Source organism: Paramormyrops kingsleyae, chromosome 4, assembly GCF_048594095.1.
Source record: "Paramormyrops kingsleyae isolate MSU_618 chromosome 4, PKINGS_0.4, whole genome shotgun sequence".
NCBI classification, from domain to species: Eukaryota; Metazoa; Chordata; class Actinopteri; order Osteoglossiformes; family Mormyridae; genus Paramormyrops; species Paramormyrops kingsleyae.
In genome coordinates this window covers 7,683,680-7,705,078 of record NC_132800.1, presented here as the reverse complement: position 1 = coordinate 7,705,078, position 21,399 = coordinate 7,683,680, and the positions used below count along the sequence as shown (strand labels likewise).

General features: G+C 43.3%; 2 protein-coding genes across 7 annotated transcripts; one reads left to right on the top strand and one right to left on the bottom strand.

Moving 5' to 3' along the window:
• Positions 1-9,192: 9,192 nt before the first annotated feature.
• Positions 9,193-12,200, bottom strand: LOC140588691 (mitochondrial nicotinamide adenine dinucleotide transporter SLC25A51-like). 4 transcript variants are annotated; one of them, XR_011989869.1, is made up of 4 exons: positions 12,150-12,200; positions 10,635-11,567; positions 9,867-9,990; positions 9,554-9,688 (listed from the first exon to the last, which is right to left on the bottom strand). XR_011989869.1 is itself a non-coding variant. In XM_072710565.1 (2 exons), the coding sequence occupies exon 1, from the start codon at positions 11,535-11,537 to the stop codon at positions 10,680-10,682; it is 858 nt and encodes a 285-aa protein (XP_072566666.1). In that variant the 5' UTR covers positions 11,538-12,124; the 3' UTR covers positions 9,193-9,291; positions 10,635-10,679. The 4 variants fall into 4 exon arrangements, 1 of the variants encoding a protein (XP_072566666.1); XR_011989870.1 differs by lacking the exon at positions 12,150-12,200 and having other exon boundaries at positions 9,867-10,012; positions 10,635-12,124; XR_011989868.1 differs by lacking the exon at positions 12,150-12,200 and having other exon boundaries at positions 10,635-12,124.
• A 507-nt stretch (positions 12,201-12,707) lies between these two features.
• Positions 12,708-20,102, top strand: LOC140589011 (rhophilin-1-like). Of its 3 annotated transcripts, XM_072711672.1 has the most exons (5): positions 13,713-14,319; positions 17,652-17,833; positions 17,965-18,159; positions 18,250-18,326; positions 18,545-20,102. In XM_072711672.1, the coding sequence occupies exons 3-5, from the start codon at positions 18,009-18,011 to the stop codon at positions 18,899-18,901; spliced, it is 585 nt and encodes a 194-aa protein (XP_072567773.1). In that variant the 5' UTR covers positions 13,713-14,319; positions 17,652-17,833; positions 17,965-18,008; the 3' UTR covers positions 18,902-20,102. The 3 variants fall into 3 exon arrangements, with proteins under 3 accessions (XP_072567772.1, XP_072567773.1, XP_072567771.1); XM_072711671.1 differs by lacking the exon at positions 13,713-14,319 and adding an exon at positions 12,708-12,748 and having other exon boundaries at positions 17,652-18,159; XM_072711670.1 differs by having other exon boundaries at positions 17,652-18,159.
• Positions 20,103-21,399: the final 1,297 nt, after the last annotated feature.

Below are 21,399 nucleotides of genomic sequence, written 5' to 3'. Positions count from 1 at the left end.
TTGACTTTTCATTTCCTACTTTGGCTTTTCATTTTCAAGTTCGCTGCATGGAAATTCACTCACCTAAAGGATTATTAGAAACACCTGTTCAATTTCTCATTAATGCTATTATCTAATCAACCAATCACATGGTAGTTGCTTCAATACATTTAGGGGTGTGGTCCTGGTCAAGACAATCTCCTGAACTCCAAACTGAATGTCAGAATGGGAAAGAAAGGTGATTTAAGCAATTTTGAGCGTGGCATGGTTGTTGGTGCCAGACGGGCCGGTCTGAGTATTTCACAATCTGCTCAGTTACTGGGATTTTCACGCACAACCATTTCTAGGGTTTACAAAGAATGGTGTGCAAAGGGAAAAACATCCAGTATGCGGCAGTCCTGTGGGGGAAAATGCCTTGTTGATGCTAGAGGTCAGAGGAGAATGGGCCGACTGATTCAAGCTGATAGAAGAGCAACTTTGACTGAAATAACCACTCGTTACAACCGAGGTATGCAGCAAAGCATTTGTGAAGCCACAACACGCACAACCTTGAGGCGGATGGGCTACAACAGCAGAAGACCCCACCGGGTACCACTCATCTCCACTACAAATAGGAAAAAGAGGCTACAATTTGCACGAGCTCACCAAAATTGGACAGTTGAAGACTGGAAAAATGTTGCCTGGTCTGATGAGTCTCGATTTCTGTTGAGACATTCAAATGCTAGAGTCAGAATTTGGCGTAAACAGAATGAGAACATGGATCCATCATGCCTTGTTACCACTGTGCAGGCTGGTGTTGGTGGTGTAATGGTGTGGGGGATGTTTTCTTGGCACACTTTAGGCCCCTTAGTGCCAATTGGGCATCGTTTAAATGCCACGGCCTACCTGAGCATTGTTTCTGACCATGTCCATCCCTTTATGACCACCATGTACTCATCCTCTGATGGCTACTTCCAGCAGGATAATGCACCATGTCACAAAGCTCGAATCATTTCAAATTGTTTTCTTGAACATGACAATGAGTTCACTGTACTAAAATGGCCTCCACAGTCACCAGATCTCAACCCAATGGAGCATCTTTTGGATGTGGTGGAACGGGAGCTTCGTGCCCTGGATGTGCATCCCACAAATCTCCATCAACTGCAAGATGCTATCCTATCAATATGGGCCAACATTTCTAAAGAATGCTTTCAGCATCTTGTTGAATCAATGCCACATAGAATTAAGGCAGTTCTGAAGACGAAAGGGGGTCAAACACCGTATTAGTATGGTGTTCCTAATAATCCTTTAGGTGAGTGTATATGTGTCAGTCAACTTCCTGATGGAGAGCATGTGTGTATTTGTCGGCCCCTAGAGTCCACAGAATGGGGTGACGGCCTGGGGGAGCGGATGCTGCAGCAGCTTCACAGCAGCAAGCCATCAGGGCCCCCCCTGGGCATGGTGCTGAGGGACCCTGAGGAGAGGCGCAGGCTGGGTGAGGACAGGGGGGAGGGGAGTCATAATGTCACTTGGGAGCATGTGATCGTGTAGCTACAGGTACAAATATACACTCACCTAAAGGATTATTAGGAACGCCACACTAATACGGTGTTTGACCCCTCTTCTATCAGCTTGAATCAGTCGGCCCATTCTCCGCTGACCTCTAGCATCAACAAGGCATTTTCGCCCACAGGACTGCCGCATACTGGATGTTTTTCCCTTTGCACACCATTCTTTGTAAACCCTAGAAATGGTTGTGCGTGAAAATCCCAGTAACTGAGCAGATTATGAAATTAAATGGTTGATTAGATAATTGCATTAATGAGAAATTGAACAGGTGTTCCTAATAATCCTTTAGGTGAGTGTAGCTCAGGTGTAGCTGGTTAGTGGTTTGGTGACCAGACCATGCTGACTAGCTGGTTAGCAGTGGCTGTGTGTAACCTCACTGTGCTGACTAGCTGGTTAGCCGTAGCCATGTGTTGCACAGGTAAAGCACATCTGCGGCGGGCAGTGATCCGCCATGAGGAGGCCATGCGCATCCACGGCCTCTGCAGGGTCTTGCGCAAGATGGACATCCTGCAGGAGGTGCTGGCATCTGTGCACAAGCGCTCGCTCAGTGCCTATTCGCAGATCGACCGTGAGGACGACTTCTGCCAGACGGCCGAGGTCCCCGACATCCACCGTGAGCACTGTGCCTACATGTGATAGGTTATCCACCACCAGAGGGCAGCCTCTCACCTTCCCTTCTCCTGTCTTCCTCTCTGTCTCAGCCAAGACTCAACATAAGCCAGATGTGAAGACCCCTGACTTCTCAAAAGTGCGGGTGACAGATCTTTTTCAGCGACTGGTACGTTCACCACCCCCCTGCAGTGGGCTTAAGGGGCATCAAGAGATTTGAGCGGAGGCCATTAAATCTGTCAGGTCCTGGTGAGACTTTGCCCGAGGTTTCTTTGATAAAATACCAAGCAACAGCCGCCAGAACAAATGCTGGTATTATATGGTATTAAATGCTGGTTACAGTTCTATGATGACAGTACACCCCCTGTACTCCCCTCCCCTTACAGGGACCGCTGTCCGTGTTTTCAGCCCGGAACCAGTGGTGCCCACAGAGGCGCATTAGGCTGGTGCGATCCAACAGCGGTCTGGGCCTAACGCTGCGGGGAGACTCTCCTGTGCTTGTGGCTGGGGTGGTACCAGGGGGCAGTGCCTCGGTGAGACCACACCCACTTCTCAAGCACTTTGCCCCGCCCACAAAATCCCAAACAGCAGATCTTTTGCCCCGCCCCTTCAATCCCAACCTCTGAAACTGATTACCCTTTAAGCCCCTCCCCTTTTAACTCCCCCTCTTCTTTACTAATTGATGATAAACCGATGAATATTAATGAACAAACTGATGAACACTGGAAGGGTTCTTCGTGAAGTGGTTCCTGCTGGGAGGCAGGAAGTGGAGAGGAGAAGTGACACGTGTGCCCGACATGGCAGGAGGCGGGGCTCTGCGAGGGTGATTACATCGTGGCGGTGAATGGGGCGGACTGTAAGTGGGCAAAGCACGTGGAGGTGGTGCAGGCGCTAAAGGCATGCAGCGACGGGGGAGTGGAGCTTGGCATTGTCACCATGCTGTCACCCAAGACGCTAAAACAGGTACATGAACACTTATGCAACCACACATTCGATTGTAGGTCTGATGATTAGTTCCTGACTGCTCTCTCTTTCCATCTGTCTCTATCTCTCTTTCTTCCTCTCCCTCTTTCTTCCCCTTCCTCTTTGAGGTGCAGAGGTCTGTCTTTCTCTCTCTCCATGCGGCATCGATGAGAGCGCTGTTCACCTGCGGAATCCCACACCCAGCAAGGGGGGCAGCCCCACCTCCCTTCTCACCTGGACCCGGAAGAAGGGTGGGGCAGGGGGCAGGGTCTCCAAGAGGCTAAGCTCTGCCTTCAGTCTATCCTTTGGAGCCCCGCGGGACGCGGAGGCTTTGTGATCACTGGGACAGGCGAATGGGAGAGCATGTCGAGGAAGAGCATTAAACGGTGCTCAGGAAGTGATCAAGGACTGGCGGGAGTCAGACAGAAGCTGACAGTGGACCCTCCAGGAGGAGGGAGAGTCACAGTGCTGTGAGATTTGAACCCGAGCCTTCAACTGGGAGCTAAGCAGACCTCACAGACCCGAGTGCTGATGAAATGGAAATCCCAGAAGGAATTTGAAAAACAGGTGACTGTGAGACAGTGGTTTTGGGCAAGGCCACTTAAGGACTCCCAGAAGTGGCCCATGGGCAGGGATTATGCTGCAGGAGGAAGGAGGGCAGGGGTAGCAGTCAGCCCTGGACAGGAAGACCATTATCAATGCTGCTGAACAGGGGAATCTGAACACACGTCTCTCCAAGGTGTGAACTGGGTTTACTTGGATAAAACTGTCTGCTTTGACTGAAACTGTGAATGAAACTTGGAATCTTGGAAACTTGTTCTGTTAAATGATGAATGAGTACATTTAATTAATATATGTAACAAGGCAGCTCTAAGGGAATGGGGTCAGAACAACCCCCCCTGAGTTTACTATAGAAATTGACCTGAATTCAAAAGCTGAAATGTGACTTACGATCTAGGCTGAGCTGTCGAACATGCACTGCAATCTTTTATGTGATGGTTAGGGGATTTTGTTGATTTCTGATGCAAATTGGCCCCTGGTCCCAAATCTGGTGGAGCTGTTTGTGGACCTTATGATCTTTCAATGAGAAAACAAACTTGCAGCCATCTGTAAGCATTCCTGTGGAGAACTTGTGTCACATGACAAACCGTGGCTTGGTTTGGGTGTATTGGCATGTTTTTGAGGATGTTCAAACCGCATTCTCTGTACATAAATGTGAATAAGTTGGACTGACTGCAAAGTGCTCCTGTCTTTTCCATACAGGAAGACTGAATAAGGTGTTTTTGAAAAGCATCATACACACCTCACTCACACACACACATGCACACCTCACTCACACAAACACACATAAACACACACCCATTTGTATCTTTGTAGGAACTTTCCATTAATTTCTATTTGAAAAATCCAAATCCCAGCATTGACTTAACCTCTACCCAGTCCTTGCCCAGTCCCACCATCCAGAAATAGATATCTATCTGTACACTGGTGCTGCCACTCGCAGTACCAGTGTACGGGCCGGCCATGACGGCATTGAAACATTACAGTAGTATATTATATTATATTGTATGTTACATCACATTAACAAATTATGACACTTAACCTACAGAGATAACAAGAAATATTGGTAGGAAATTTTTAACAGGCTCTAACTGTGGTTTTCCCTGAAGAAATGAACTATCATTATTTAAAGATACTTTAAAGTATAATATTTGGTTTTGATTGTTTTCAAATGACACACACATTCCATCCATCCACCCATCCATTGTCCAACCCGCTTATCCGACTGGGTCGCGGGGGGGTCCGGAGCCTAACATTCCAAAGTGGATTTGTGTTTATGCTCATTAATAGTTTATTTAGTTGTTTTATTTAAGTAAGATAAAGGGAAACATTGCAAAGAACCAGGGAATGAAAAATGTGGAATCGAAGCATAGTAAAGAGGCATTTTTCTTGTGGGGGCGGGGCATAGAAACGTCTACGTCAGCGATGACTTCATACGTACAGGTGGAGCATAGTGAGCCATCGAAGATGGAAGTGTGTCCCGATACCGCTTTTTGTCTGTGCTACCTTCCTCGCTCACTCACTCATTCCTTCCCTAGTCAACTTCATGAACTGTCAACTTTAGGCAGGGAGTCGTTGATGGGTGGATAAAAGTCTACAGTGATATCCAGCACCAGCACCAAAAACACATCAGAGTCCGATAATGTGAGATGTAACATAGTCTGTTTATTTGTATTAATAATAAGAGGCACAATAAAAAAAGAAACAGATTTTGATACTCTCTTTCAGTATATCAGTGAGCATCAACCTCATCCTTTCAGGGCCCACTTGGAGGGGGCTGGGGGCATCTTGCCACTTTCTATTTCTGAACCCTGGCATGGTAGACGACCTCGTGTGGATCTGCTGCAGCCTGGGGAAGCAGACAGAGGATCCTGAGTTTAGCTTGAGGTACTTTTCAGCTTTGGGGTTGTAGCTGTGCAGGGGGGTCATTGCACTGATTGATTGACAATGCAGCAGTTAACACATATTCTGCAAACAGATATATACTTTTCTTGATTTGTATTGTTTTGTAAACATTACCAAAACAGAGACGTAAACACTGCAGTTAGTAGTTGAGCATCATGTGTGAAGCAATTTGACAAACAGTGTTTTCAGATGGAGTGTTAAGTGTTAATTGATTTTAAGTTTTGAGCCCTCGTGTTTGATTACAGAGAGGAGTATTTTCTGATTGGTTGTTTGGTGATATTTGTGCTTTGCCAATGGGGTGTGTGTTTAACGATCTACTGAAATGGTGCAACCAATCTCTGATATGACACTGACAACAGGAACACAGTGTTTAATTCTGGGAATAGTGTGGTAATTTCTAGGACTGAATTAAAGCATTTTGTCATCTAGCGTAATGTTCATGACATAGGGGTGGTTTCCCAGACAGTGATTAAGACTAACAGAGATCTGCTTTCTCAGTCAGGGTATAAAACAGTACTAGACTAAGCCTATTCCTGAATAAAGTAAGCTTGTTTCATGAAGGAAGATTAGAGGTAGTCCAGGAATAAATTGAGGTTTAAATAAAACCTCCCAGCAGGCAGGTTTAACTTCAGATTAATGTTGTTTGCTGAAGAAGACACATGGATTACTTGGAGTGTGTCAATGATGATCAACGAATACCACCTGCTAGACAAATTCTTGTTGACAGAAGTGACCCACTGCAATTTTTTGATGAAATCAGTTTTCGAGATCGTTTTCAAATGCACAAAGTAAATTCCGTAGAGATCGTGTCTCTTTTGGAACCCAGTCTTTCATACATGACCCAAAGAGGACAGCCTGTTCCAGTTAGTCTGCAGGTGCTCATCACTTTACATTTTTTGGCATGTGGCACCTTTCACAGAGAAACTGGGGATTTATGTGGGGTCAGTGAAGCAACAGTGTGTAAAGTTGTTCGCAGAGTATGCAAGGCCATTTGTGTATTGAGAACTTCCCAGATGCTGCAACCCAAGTTAATTACACGGTACAATTCTATGAATATGGGAACTTTCCAGGAGTCATAGGCAGCATCGACGGAACCTATTTTATCATAAAACGTCCCTCTACCCCAGATGGTGAGGAATACAGGTGTATGCACTACCCAATTACAGTTTTCGAACATTGTTGCACATTGGAAAGTGTTATGGATTAAAGAGTTTACTTAGCTCATCACTGTATGCTCAGTTTGAAAGAGGAGATCATAATGGATTATTGCTTGGTGACAATGGGTATGCTCAAAGGCTGTTTTTGTTTACACCATACTTGCACCCAATTACACCTGAGCAAAGGTGCTACAACCAAGCTCATATGCGCACTAGGGGTCTAGTGGAGCGCATGTTTGGAAGAGTCGTTTTCAGTACCTTCGGAAAACACTTCGATTCACACCAAGAATATGCTGCATTGTCATTATTGCAACAGCTGTTCTTCATAACTACCTGAAACAGCATGGATGCCCAGTCCCTCCAATACTAGAAGATGACAATCCAGATCTGAGGATGTGGAGGGTTAACTGCCTTACAACTCTTCCATTCTTTCCATTTGACTTTCACCTACAAACAAACAAGAACAGTTCATATGATCAAATGAACACATTAAATGAGAAATAGTTGTCTGGTGACACAAACATAGTCTGAATGGAGAGAAAGAAAGGCTAAATCAATGCAGTAATATAGTCAATTCAGGTGTGCGTGATCCCTCATCTGAACGGTCTAGATCAGGGATGGGCAATCTTATCCGCAAAAGGCCGGTGTGTATGCAGGTTTTCGCTGCAATTCCCTAATTAGGTCACTAATTAGAGGACTGATTGGCTGAAGAGTCCTCACACCTGGGTTTGAACAGCTGACCTAAAGGTTATCTAAATGGCCCTACCTTACAGAAACTTTAGGATGTTTTGGATAATTATTTATCAGGACTGTCTCCTGATTTCAATGATACCAGATTGACAGAGGTTTGGCAAAAAATCCTAGGACGATCGTGAAAAGTCGTGTTATCAGACCTATACAAATTAGGCAAAAATTCAAAGATGGATAACCAAGTTCTACATGCTGTTTGATTTGGCATATCATACTGAATTGACCTGGCAATAAATGTCAACTGTAGGCTTGACAATTCTGGAGAAATAGGCAGAAACGCAAAAGTCACTGTAGCGCCCCCAACTGGCAGACTGAGGAGGCCTTACCAGGGTGAGGTGAAGGTCTGTAGACAAAAGGACCATCCAGATTTAGATCAGATTGGTGATTGCTAGGTCTGTCAAATGGATGCTTGATTTTGATTGGCTAATTATCTCCACCATTTTATGACTTATGACTGCCATAGTAAGAGTATGACCTCAGGCTTGGCCATAGTAGACATGTGCCAAATTTCACTTGGATTGGCCTAGCAGTTCAGGAGATATTGGAAGTAGGTATTTGTAGCGCCCCCTATTGACGAAATGCGGCCCGCCTTGTACAGTGTCCCCAGAATGGTGCATGGAGGTAGGATTTCCAATTTGGTTAAGGTAGGCCAAGGCATGGCCAAGTTATAGCAGTCAAACTAAAATGGGCCAAATTTAGGTGGAATTTGGGCGTGACTAGTTGCCGTACGATAGATAAATGTCAGACTTTTTTCAATAACTCTTCATCAGCTCAGACGACAGATTGGTTTGACACCACATTTGTCTGATTTGGTAGGATGGGGTAGGACTTTAAGGCAAAAGTAGGATTTGCAAATTATGCAAATTAGCAAAAAAATCTAAGTAGGCGGAGCTTAATAGTCCAAATGACGAGTCTGTATCTGCAGAAAAAAAATTAGAATGTAGGACTAACAGGTCAGGAGATATTGACCGAAACGTGTTGGGGGGGCGCTACGGCACCCACATCTGACTGACAGACTTGGGTCGGATGATCTGAATAGTGGGTAGGAATAGCCATCTTCCTGCCAAATTTGGTCAGCCTCGGTCTTACGGTTTAGGCTGCCCATTCAGTTTTAGCGAAGAAAAATAATGAAAGAGAAAAATCCTAAGAAATACAATAAGGGGCCATTGCACTACATGCTTTAGATCCTTAATAATGAACACCTAAAACATGAAATTCAGCCTGTAAGTGCATCATGCTAATGCACTGTAACTATCTCTACTTTAATTTCAGTTTGAAATTAATTTATTCACATTCTCCGTTTACAGCAAAGAGTAATATCTCATTTTGCGTGGAAAGAAATAAATATTTCATCCACACTCCACACGTTTCTCGGTGTTTGTGGTGGGTGTGGGTTGAGGAGAGGACTAAATGAAATATTATTGTAGTAACTACTGGGGAAAAAATGACTAGTAATTCCACCTGAAATGCCCATCCAATAATACAATTCTATTCATGAAACTGTACACTAGCATCATCAGTCCAGTGTCTCGATTCCAAGTGCTGCATTCTGGTCCATTGAGGTTGTAAGCAATTTATGCCTCATTTAATATAAATGTCTGACACCTATCCCTTGTGTACTGCTTGTTAACAATGGTTATATGTGCCCCTCCATCCTGTATTCCCCAGTCCTGGCTTTATTACCTGTTATGACCCCAAGCTCTCCATACTGTAGGTCCACGTCAGGATCTACTCCCCTCTGTAGTTTCCTTAATAAAGTCCCCTTCGTAGTTTTTATTTGTGCGAAGGCTGTCACTGCGGTTTTTACTCCTCCTTGCCGCTATGGACACGACAAGCTATTAAACCATGATCAAGGAAGCTTAAAATAAGGATTCTTTCTTCAGCTTACCCAAAGTGACTTTTTGAGAAATGCAACTCCTTTTGATTGCAACACAACACTACAGTTTTTTTATTTGTGTAAAAAAAATGTGTTTCTCTATTATACTTGAGGATCCAGGAAGCTGTTCAGAGTGCAGGGTTTACTACATCAACCACTGTTACTCAGGTACCAGACCACATGAAAAACAACAATGGCAAGCATCTGGATATAAATACATCTTTAATTGAGTGACAGCAGAGTGTTATTTCATACAGTATGTCAGAGAACACTGTCACGAGCCTTTTTTCCAGGCTTCTGGATACTTCATGTCATATAGCACGTGTGCTGCACCATTCATCTGTAAAAGAGCAGTAGAGAGCATTACTGTACAGTAAACACAGCAAGGCACATTGTCACAACTGGCACAGAGCTTAAACTCCTCAAGCACCCATCTGTTCCAGGAATAGTAAAAGCTTAGCAGGTGCAACATTATTAACATTATTACTATTTTCATTATGATTATTATTATTTCTAACCTGTTATGGCATGAAAGACTCCAGCTTAAACCAGGGTGGCCAGGTGTGTTAAGTCCTCATTCACACAGTATGTGGTGGGGTCTTCTGCCTCCTGGTATAATGGACCAGGGAATGATGTCCTCCTCTGGGGATCCAAAATCATTTCACTGATCATGTCCAATTAGATTTTAAACACACACTGTTAACATAACAGCTTCATGGAGCTCTTGGATTTTTGTTATTTATTCACCTAAAAACAATATTTTGAAACAACACAGTACTTCTCTGTGTTCAAAAGTTAGTCATAGATCAAGTGTATACTATTTCAAAACATTTTCCACATATATAGCTAACGACCAAAGTAATGCTAAATTACACCAATTTGACAAATGTTTTCCAGTGTTTTAGACTCAAAATATGTCCTTCTTTAGATGATCTAAGCCAGTGTTAGCAATACCAGTTCTAGCCAGGTCCAGTTAGCCACTGTCAGCAATACCAGTTGATAAGAACTAAAAATCCAGTATTTTGCGCATACAAACACTGTAGCACCACATCCATAGATAGAAGTTGGACAATACAGATGCTCCTCTACTTACGAACAAGATACGTTCTGAACGGCCGTTCTCAACTTGAAATTTTCGTAAGTCGTTTTGCAACATCATTCGAACGGCCGTTCTGAACGTATCTTGTTCGTAAGTAGAGGAGCATCTGTATTGCGTGTAGATACAAAAAAGATACAAATAAGAGAGAAGTGCCAACAAACAGTATATTACTACAGCTTTCCCTTACCATTGATGCGTGGGGCAGTAGAGGCTCGCCCGGCTTTCCAGAAGTTCACATGAGCTTCATTAATAGCTCGTAGGCTGCGTTTGTGATGCCCCAAGACAGGAGCGAGCGGTGGTAGTTTAGATGCGCCCCTCTATATAGGTGGCTCAACTTACCACCCCGCTCGCTGTAGATGGTGTGCAGTACCTGCCAGGTGGACTGGAAGGCTCCACCCACCTGCGACTGCTGGCGAGCCTTCACCACATTCAGTGGGTAATATAATGAGCCCAGCGTGGCTCCCAGAAGGCCGCCAGACACAAAGTGCGTGACCAGCTGGCCAGCGTGGGTCTCAGCCTGAGGCAGGCTGCTATTGATGGGCCCGCGGAGCCCGAGGAATAGCGCATTGCTGGGCCCGTTGCGCAGCAGGATGGGCACTGTGCCGCGGTACAGCTCACGCATTCCATTCTCCCGCACCAGGGTCCGGAATGCATGGAAGGTATTGCGATACCGGACGTGGTGCCGCTGGTCCTGGAGGAGCGTCTGGACCCTCTCAAAGGGGGTCAGACTTGCCTCCGCCGTGCCTGCCAACACGGCCGCCATGCTGCTGGTCACCAGCCCCGGGGTGCTGCCGGGTCGCGACAGCAGCCGAGACATATCACTCGAAAATCCGAACATGATGGCCATCGAGGATGTTTTCTGCAGCAGGGGAGGCAGCAGGCCACGGTACAGGGTCCGCATGCCGTCCCTCTGCAGCTGCCGGACGGCCTCAGTCGTGCTCACACCAAACAGCTGCTGCCGGAATAGTACCTTCTGTATTGGGAAGGTGAACATGATGTTCACCATCCCAGCACAGCCGCCGCAGACGTACTGCTTCCTACGGCCGTTTGGTGCCTCGCACTCAGGACTCCCTTGCTCTTTCGATGCCATCTCAGGGGACAAATTTTCAGTGCTTTGATACTGCAAAGGAGAGAATTCATAAGAATAAGGGTTTCATGTGTACTCTCACGCTCTACTAGTTAAAAGAAAACCAAATACCAACAGAAGCACAAAAACAACCCATATGGATTAGGGGGTGTCCCTATTGTCATGCTGTCCTACACGTATACTTGATCATTGCTGCCATTGCTGGAATGCACACACCTATTCCTGACACGAACTGGGGGGGGCTTAAAGTCGCTCGCTTTGCGCGCACTTTTAGTGCTTTAAGAGCACATTTTCGCTGGTGCTGGCCATCCCACCACCTTACAGAACGGCCTTGTCTTTCACGTTTTGTCGGGCCAGCTCCGAGCACCGAGCCCTCGTCCTACACGTCGGTAAACTGGGAAATTTTGAATGATCTAATATCCTGTTTTTGGCGATATTGTCAATAAGTCATTCCGGTGAGAATTGTAATCAGAAGCGATCATCTCCGGAGACAGTATTCTTCCCATTAATTTGACATAGCGCCGTTGCAACACAGCGAGGTCCCTCAAAAGAGTTTGAGCGATACTTTATAAACCTCTCCAATTAATAGTTTACTTCACAAACTGCCTTACCTACCTGTGCTCAAATGTCGACAGTGGTCGGTTGCGGTCAGCTGGCTATTTATATAGTGGCACGATTGCGATTTTTACGTCATAGTTCCAGAATGATTTTTTTATTTTTTTTTTTAAATAATAATAAAATAAACATCGAATCGAACGTACAGTACCATATTACGTAAACTAGACTGAGTGCTCTAACTGGTTGACACTTAGAATCATCTAAGCCTCATATTCGATACTCAGTTTTCTGGCTTTAATTACTTTTAACGGAAGTAAAGTGGGACAGCATTGTGATGTCCAGTACACAGACATGTAACGATCGATGCACACAGATTATTTTTCCGCTTCAAACCACTTCGCTGTAATGACATGGTGGTTTAGCGTTTTGGGCTCATGGTTACTGTTGCACACCACTTTGTTTCCCAGATTGCTTCACGTACGAATAATTTTTGAATGTTCTAATGCAGTGGTTCTCAACCGGGGGGGCGCGGACACTCTCGCGGGGGTGCGCAAGTAGGCTACAGGATGGGAGGAAAAAAAACTGCAAATTATTGCAAATTTGTGATTTGTTTGGATTCATCGGATCTATTTTCGCTGCTAAAATAGACCAAAACGGTAATTATTTCATCAAAAATGTAAGTGACTTAATATTATTAACTTGTTTGTTGAACTGTTATATGAAATCAGTGTCACATCTTCAATCGTGAGGTGATGGTAAATTAAGTGATGGTCAATTGTCAGCTCTCTTGGTCGTCAGGTCGTGTGATGTATGTTGCTGAACTGTATTCAAATGTTATAAATATAAAAACACCACATTTTGAAATTTAACTGCATTATGTCAATTTAGTTTATTTGTGTGTGCTGCGCTCATAGACTTTAGAAAACGGCGCTCATTTGTTTGATTTCTCCTCGAGAAGCTGCGCAAGCCTCAAAAGTTTAAGGTCCTTGCACCCTGACTGAGTCCGAAACTGTCGTATTCGTTTTTCATATTCGTCTTTTGGTGGCTCTCAATTGTCAAAAACACCCCTCAAAATATTTGCTACGGATACGAAAATTGCAGAAAATCGAACCATCCGAATTAATTTTTATGACGCACGGAAGTTGCAGAGGCTGCAAACGTATAAAACGTGAGGTCGTATTTAGTTATATATATATATGTGTGTGTGTGTATATATATATAAAAAACGAATAAACTAGTCAGAATATAGACTACAGTTAAAGCTTTCCTTTAGTTTTTTTGAAATGCACGCACGCAGCCACGCACACACACACGTTTAAATACATTTATGTTAATAAATAAACAAGAATAAATTGTTGTAACAGCATTATCTCCAAGTTTTGTTTTTCACTGTAAAAATGTAATGATTTGCCAATGCAAAGTGAGTACCGCCACCTTTTCCCCCACTTCAAGCACTGATTATAGCACAAACAAATCATCCTCCTGACGACTTATTTTTTTTTGTCAAAAGCGACAAATCCAGTGACTTTTACTGGTGTTTTTGGAGACTTTTGTGGTGAAAACAATTTGCGACATACTTTAAAGAGGATTATCGCTCTTTTGCGTGGGTTCGAGATCCGTTTGTGTGCACAGCAAACGAGCTATCAATTGATATGCAGGAACAGCTTATTGAGTAGGGGTGGGCGGATCGATCCTAATATCGATAGTATCGATACCAACGTTGGTATTGATATTGGATCGATAGTAGTCTTCCGAGATCGATACTATTATTTAAATTTCATCTAATTTACGCTAAAGTACATTGCTCCTGTTTCATAAAAGAGCGGACATGCCTCTAAATACCCCGCTCCTTTTATAGCTCGTATGCACCGTTGCTCCTCCCTGCTCTGCTGTTATTAGTTGTCCTTTCGTCACGTGACTCAGCAGCGCCAAAGCGCAAGCACTTTTGGCTGTTCTGAGATGACGGAAAGAAAGAGGAGCGCTGTTTGGAGTTATTTTACTGCAGTAAACGAAAATATTGCAAACTGCGATGTTTGTAGAAAGTCTATTCGATACTGTGGCAACACCACAAATCTACACAAACACATAAAACAACACGAAAAAGAGAACGCCGAGCTGCAAAAAAGGAGAGAAGAGGAGGCAAATCCTCCAGACAGACCCCCAGCAGTGCCAGCCCTGAGACAGAGGTCACTGGCCGAGTCGTTTCGGAGAGGCAATGAATACCCAGGTAGCTAGCTACAGTGGTGAAATTAATATTTGAGTTATATAGGACATTCAGTATTAGTTTTGGAAAAAAAAAAAAAACGAATACTTGATCATAGTTGAACTTGTTACTTTCATCATCAGGCTGATTAAATATAGCCTATATTAATTTGTTTAAAGACATTGAAGAAGTGCTAAAAGAGAAATGGTTTTGTTATTATATTATTGTTTCTGAACAAAAACCCCAGACTGAAGGAAAGTTAAAAAAATTCATTGTTCTCTAGTAATAAGTTTGTGTTTCCAAATCCAGATCATTACAATAATAAAAATGTTTTTATTTGGCTTAAAAGTGTTTAAAATTTGTCCTGGGTTTTAACATATACATTTAATTATAGCTGCTTTGAGAGCATTCAACTCATAAATCATGACACACTGTTATTCCCTACAGAAAAGTACATTTAGGTTCAAGTGCATGCTTTTTAAAGTAAAAGTATCAGTATCGGTATCAATATCGGCGATACTGGCCCTGTATTTACTTGGTATCGGATCGATATCAAATTTTGCAGTATCGCCCAGCCCTATTATTGAGCTGAAGAGTGACAGTAGACTGAAGGAACTCTTTAGCTCCTGCCCTCTTTCGTCATTCTGGGCAGCATTGATGCAGGAATATCCTGAACTCTGTGACGTCGCCTTTAAGATTCTCCTTCCTTTCGCGTCGACATATTTGTGTGAGGCAGGATTCTCAAAAATGACTGCACTCAAAACTAAATACCGCAATCGTGCACAAATCGAGGATGATTTGAGGCTATGTTTATCAAACATTGAGCCAAGAATTGAGGATCTTTGCAAGGCAAAGCAGGCTCAGGTCTCACATTAACATCACCTACCTGCAAGCTTCTGTAAAAAATGCAGATGATGCCTAGTATTAGGCCTAGTAATAATAACAATAATAAAGCATAAATTAATATCAGAGGTCTGGTGTCAATTCCCAATTATAGCAATAGCCTAGTAATGATAATAGGCCTATACTGATTATGATAATAATAATAATAATAATAACAACAACAATAATGCATGTAACCTCATTATTATATAGCAATAGCCTAGTAATGATGATAGGCCTACTACTACTCATAATAATAATAATGTCTGCAAGCTCACATTAGAAGTCTGGTGCTACTGCCAATTATAACAATAGCCTAGTAATGATAATAGGCCTACCTATCGCTACTGATGATGATAATAATAAATAATAATAATAATAATAATAATAATAAATGTGGGCCTAAAAATAATAGCCTAGGGCTATCTATCTATCTATCTATCTATCTATGCAAGGTGGTGTTTGGGATGTGGGGGGGTGGGGGGGGGGGCACTGGGGCCCCAACTGCAATGAGCCAGCTTTGGGGGGGACCAGCTTGCAAAAGGTTGAGAACCACTGTTCTAATGTATCCGTATAATGTGTACATGAATGGGTTGATAACTTTAAAACTAGACAAGACAGGCACATCTAGTGCAGTGCGCTTTGATCAGTGGACTACAGGGAAGAATGCGCACCCCTTGGATTTTCAGATTATTTTTGTCTGTATTAGATATTAATTATTATTTTGCATCCACTTAAAGTGCAATGGGGCAACACGTACAATAAGGGGTTAATAGCTCTGAACCCAAATGAGACAGCCATGTCCTATGAAGTGTGCCTTGATCAGTATGGGGGGTATTTTCTGCAAAAAATAAAATGAAAATGATAAAAAGAAAATACAATCTCCACTTTGCCATTTACTTTCCAAAGTCTGTGCGCAAAAATCCTGCAAAAATTAAAATGAAATAGCACTATTTGCATTTTAATTTTCCACTCATGTATGAGACAGATGTGTAACTTTGAAAAATAAAATTGAAAACCCTTTTTGTCTTTTAATTTTCCAATTTGACTTTTCATTTCCTACTTTGGCTTTTCATTTTCAAGTTCGCTGCATGGAAATATACTCACCTAAAGGATTATTAGGAATACCTGTTCAATTTCTCATGAATGCAATTATCTAATCAACCAATCACATGGCAGTTGCTTCAATGCATTTAGGGGTGTGGTCCTGGTCAAGACAATCTCCTGAACTCCAAACTGAATGTCAGAATGGGAAAGAAAGGTGATTTAAGCAATTTTGAGCGTGGCATGGTTGTTGGTGCCAGATGGGCCGGTCTGAGTATTTCACAATCTGCTCAGTTACTGGGATTTTCACGCACAACCATTTCTAGGGTTTACAAAGAATGGTGTGCAAAGGGAAAAACATCCAGTATGCGGCAGTCCTGTGGGCGAAACTGCCTTGTTGATGCTAGAGGTCAGAGGAGAATGGGCCGACTGATTCAAGCTGATAGAAGAGCAACTTTGACTGAAATAAAAACTCGTTACAACCGAGAACATAAGAACATAAGAAATTTACAAACGAGAGGAGGCCATTCGGCCCATCAAGCTCGTTTGGGGAGAACTTAGCTAATAGCTCAGAGTTGTTAAAATCTTATCTAGCTCTGATTTAAAGGAACCCATGGTTTTAGCACCGAGGTATGCAGCAAAGCATTTATGAAGCCACAACACGCACAACCTTGAGGCGGATGGGCTACAACAGCAGAAGACCCCACCGGGTACCACTCATCTCCACTACAAATAGGAAAAATGGAAAAATGTTGCCTGGTCTGATGAGTCTCGATTTCTGTTGAGACATTCAAATGGTAGAGTCAGAATTTGGCGTAAACAGAATGAGAACATGGATCCATCATGCCTTGTTACCACTGTGCAGGCTGGTGGTGGTGGTGTAATGGTGTGGGGGATGTTTTTTTGGCACACTTTAGGCCCCTTAGTGCCAATTGGGCATCGTTTAAATGCCACGGCCTACCTGAGCATTGTTTCTGACCATGTCCATCCCTTTATGACCACCATGTACCCATCCTCTGATGGCTACTTCCAGCAGGATAATGCACCATGTCACAAAGCTCGAATCATTTCAAATTGGTTTCTTGAACATGACAATGAGTTCACTGTACTAAAATGGCCCCCACAGTCACCAGATCTCAACCCAATAGAGCATCTTTGGGATGTGGTGGAACGGGAGCTTCGTGCCCTGGATGTGCATCCCACAAATCTCCATCAACTGCAAGATGCTATCCTATTAATATGGACCAACATTTCTAAAGAATGCTTTCAGCACCTTGTTGAATCAATGCCACGTAGAATTAAGGCAGTTCTGAAGGCGAAAGGGGGTCAAACACCGTATTAGTATGGTGTTCCTAATAATCCTTTAGGTGAGTGTATATGTGTCAGTTAACTACCTGATGGAGCGCATGTGTGTATTTGTCGCCCCCTAGAGTCCACAGAATGGGGTGACGGCCTGGGGGAGCGGATGCTGCAGCAGCTTCACAGCAGCAAGCCATCAGGGCCCCCCCTGGGCATGGTGCTGAGGGACCCTGAGGAGAGGCGCAGGCTGGCTGAGGACAGGGGGGAGGGGAGTCATAATGTCACTTGGGAGCGTGTGATTGTGTAGCTACAGGTACAAATATGGCTCAGATGTAGCTGGTTAGTGGTTTGGTGACCAGACCATGCTGACTAGCTGGTTAGCAGTGGCTGTGTGTAACCTCACTGTGCTGACTAGCTGGTTAGCCATAGCCATGTGTTGCACAGGTAAAGCACATCTGCGGCGGGCAGTGATCCGCCATGAGGAGGCCATGCGCATCCACGGCCTCTGCAGGGTCTTGCGCAAGATGGACATCCTGCAGGAGGTGCTGGCATCTGTGCACAAGCGCTCGCTCAGTGCCTATTCGCAGATCGACCGTGAGGACGACTTCTGCCAGACGGCCGAGGCCCCCGACATCCACCGTGAGCACTGTGCCTACATGTGAGATAGGTTATCCACCACCAGAGGGCAGCCTCTCACCTTCCCTTCTCCTGTCTTCCTCTCTGTCTCAGCCAAGACTCAACATAAGCCAGATATGAAGACCCCTGACTTCTCAAAAGTGCGGGTGACAGATCTTTTTCAGCGACTGGTACGTTCACCACCCCCCCTGCAGTGGGCTTTAGGGGCATCAAGAGATTTGAGCGGAGGCCATTAAATCTGTCAAGTCCTGGTAAGACTTTGCCCGAGGTTTCTTTGATAAAATACCAAGCAACAGCTGCCAGAACAAATGCTGGTATTATATGGTATTAAATGCTGGTTACAGTTCTATGATGACAGTACACCCCCTGTACTCCCCTCCCCTTACAGGGACCGCTGTCCGTGTTTTCAGCCCGGAACCAGTGGTGCCCACAGAGGCGCATTAGGCTGGTGCGATCCAACAGCGGTCTGGGCCTAACGCTGCGGGGAGACTCTCCTGTGCTTGTGGCTGGGGTGGTACCAGGGGGCAGTGCCTCGGTGAGACCACACCCACTTCTCAAGCACTTTGCCCCACCCACAAAATCCCAAACAGCAGATCTCTTTTGCCACGCCCCTTCAATCCCAACCTCTGAAACTGATTACCCTTTAAGCCCCTCCCCTTTTAACTCCCCCTCTACTTTACTGATTGATGATAAACCGATGAATATTAATGAACAAAGTGATGAACACTGGAAGGGTTCTTCATGAAGTGGTTCCTGCTGGGAGGCAGGAAGTGGAGAGGAGAAGTGACACGTGAACTTGTGTCACATGACAAACCGTGGCTTGGTTTGGGTGCATTGGCATGTTTTTGAGGATGTTCAAACCGCATTCTCTGTACATAAATGTAAATAAGTTGGACTGACTGCAAAGTGCTCCTGTCTTTTCCATACAGGAAGACTGAATAAGGTGTTTTTGAAAAGCATCATACACACCTCACTCACACACACACCTCACTCACACACACACACACATAAACACACACCCATTTGTATCTTTGTAGGAACTTTCCATTAATTTCTATTTGAAAAATCCAAATCCCAGCATTGACTTAACCTCTACCCAGTCCTTGCCCAGTCCCACCCTCCAGAAATAGATATCTATCTGTACACTGGTGCTGCCACTCGCAGTACCAGTGTACAGGCCGGCCATGACGGCATTGAAACATTACAGTAGTATATTATATTATATTGTATGTTACATCACATTAACAAATTATGACACTTAACCTACAGAGATAACAAGAAATATTGGTAGGGAATTTTTAACAGGCTCTAACTGTGGTTTTCCCTGAAAAAATGAACTATCATTATTTAAAGATACTTTAAAATATAATATTTGGTTTTGATTGTTTTCAAATGACACACACATTCCATCCACCCATCCATTGTCCAACCCGCTTATCCGACTGGGTCGCGTGGGGTCCGGAGCCTAACATTCCAAAGTGGATTTGTGTTTATGCTCATTAATAGTTTATTTAGTTGTTTTATTTAAGTAAGATAAAGGGAAACATTGCAAAGAACCAGGGAATGAAAAATGTGGAATCGAAGCATAGTAAAGAGGCATTTTTCTTGTGGGGGCGGGGCACAGAAGCGTCTACATCAGTGATGACTTCATACGTACAGGTGGAGCATAGTGAGCCATCGAAGATGGAAGTGTCTCCCGATACCGCTTTTTGTCTGTGCTACCTTCCTCGCTCACTCACTCATTCCTTCCCTAGTCAACTTCATGAACTGTCAACTTTAGGCAGGGAGTCATTGATGGGTGGATAAAAGTCCACAGTGATATCCAGCACCAGCACCAAAAACACATCAGAGTCCGATAATGTGAGATGTAACAGAGTCTGTTTATTTGTATTAATAATAAGAGGCACAATAAAAAAAGAAACAGATTTTGATACTCTCTTTCAGTATATCAGTGAGCATCAACCTCATCCTTTCAGGGCCCACTTGCAGGGTGTCGTTTGGTGACGTATGCCGAAGCGGGTGCGCGGGTTCTCTGGGGCGTTTAGGCACGTTAAAATAAACTCACTTGTTTTTTGGCGCTCTGCCTGTCTTGACTGCCTCATTATGAATGTATTTATTTAAGCTTGAGTAAGATAAGTTTCTTCCATCATCCTAAGAAAGAACCGGTCCAGCTCAGCTGAGAACTGCCCATGGTACAAAAGTGTGTGAAGTGTATGACACCAGTCACCAAACACAGATTATGAAGTTGCACTGTGTTAGACTGCATAACATAATTATTTAGCAGGGCTGAAAAATGGTAAGAGCTATTGTAATGACTGAAGGAGTGTATTTCTGCTAAAACAGATATAATGGGTGGTGACCTCATTGCTTTTAGACCACAACTTGTGATAGAAGAACAAATCAAATCACTTTGCTCATTTAATATTAAGATTTTTATTAAGCTTTTAAGCTTTTTTAATTTTTAGAAACCCACCATAATCAAGGATGGTACGGCACTGATATTAGTCTTTACCACATTTCATTGTCTGATCTTTTAGGTTGGTGTATGCTAGTTGGTCTGAGTAGTGTAGTTTTTATATATATGTATCAGCAAAAAAATCTCAATTGTAGAGCTACATAAGTTTGTTATTCCTAGGAATAAAGAATATTTAGATTTTAATGACCACAATGAATACATTTTAATCAATGCACTGATAAATGCAGACTATTACTCAACTATTTATCACTGATATGGACAATTTGATTAATTTTTATTAGTGCTATTTCCACATTTTGATGTTTCTGTTCATTCATATTAACTCAAGAATTTTGTTTCAATTTTAATTAATTCACTTGTTTTATATTTGAATCTACTCATACTTACTTCATAGTTATAAAATGTCTTATTTTATTTATTTTTACTTAAAACCATACATAGTTATATTTAATTAATTATATTGTTTGTAATCTGTTGCCTTAATTTTATTAATTAGATGTGGTGTATCTGTTTTACAGTGTAGTTGAGCATCATGTGTGAAGCAATTTGACAAACAGTGTTTTCAGATGGAGTGTTAAGTGTTAATTGATCTTAAGTTTTGAGCCCTCGTGTTTGATTACAGAGAGGAGTATTTTCTGATTGGTTGTTTGGTGATATTTGTGCTTTGCCAATGGGGTGTGTGTTTAACGATCTACTGAAATGGTGCAACCAATCTCTGATATGACACTGACAACAGGAACACAGTGTTTAATTCTGGGAATAGTGTG

Bases quoted from the DNA above. Each gene is read 5' to 3' on its own strand.
- LOC140588691 (XM_072710565.1), bottom strand. From the start codon at position 11,537: ATGGCATCGAAAGAGCAAGGGAGTCCTGAGTGCGAGGCACCAAACGGC.
- LOC140589011 (XM_072711671.1), top strand. From the start codon at position 17,883: ATGCTGACTAGCTGGTTAGCAGTGGCTGTGTGTAACCTCACTGTGCTG. The intron at 18,160-18,249 runs GTGAGCACTGTG...TCTCTGTCTCAG, and splicing joins CGAGGCCCCCGACATCCACC to CCAAGACTCAACATAAGCCA. The intron at 18,327-18,544 runs GTACGTTCACCA...CTCCCCTTACAG, and splicing joins CAGATCTTTTTCAGCGACTG to GGACCGCTGTCCGTGTTTTC.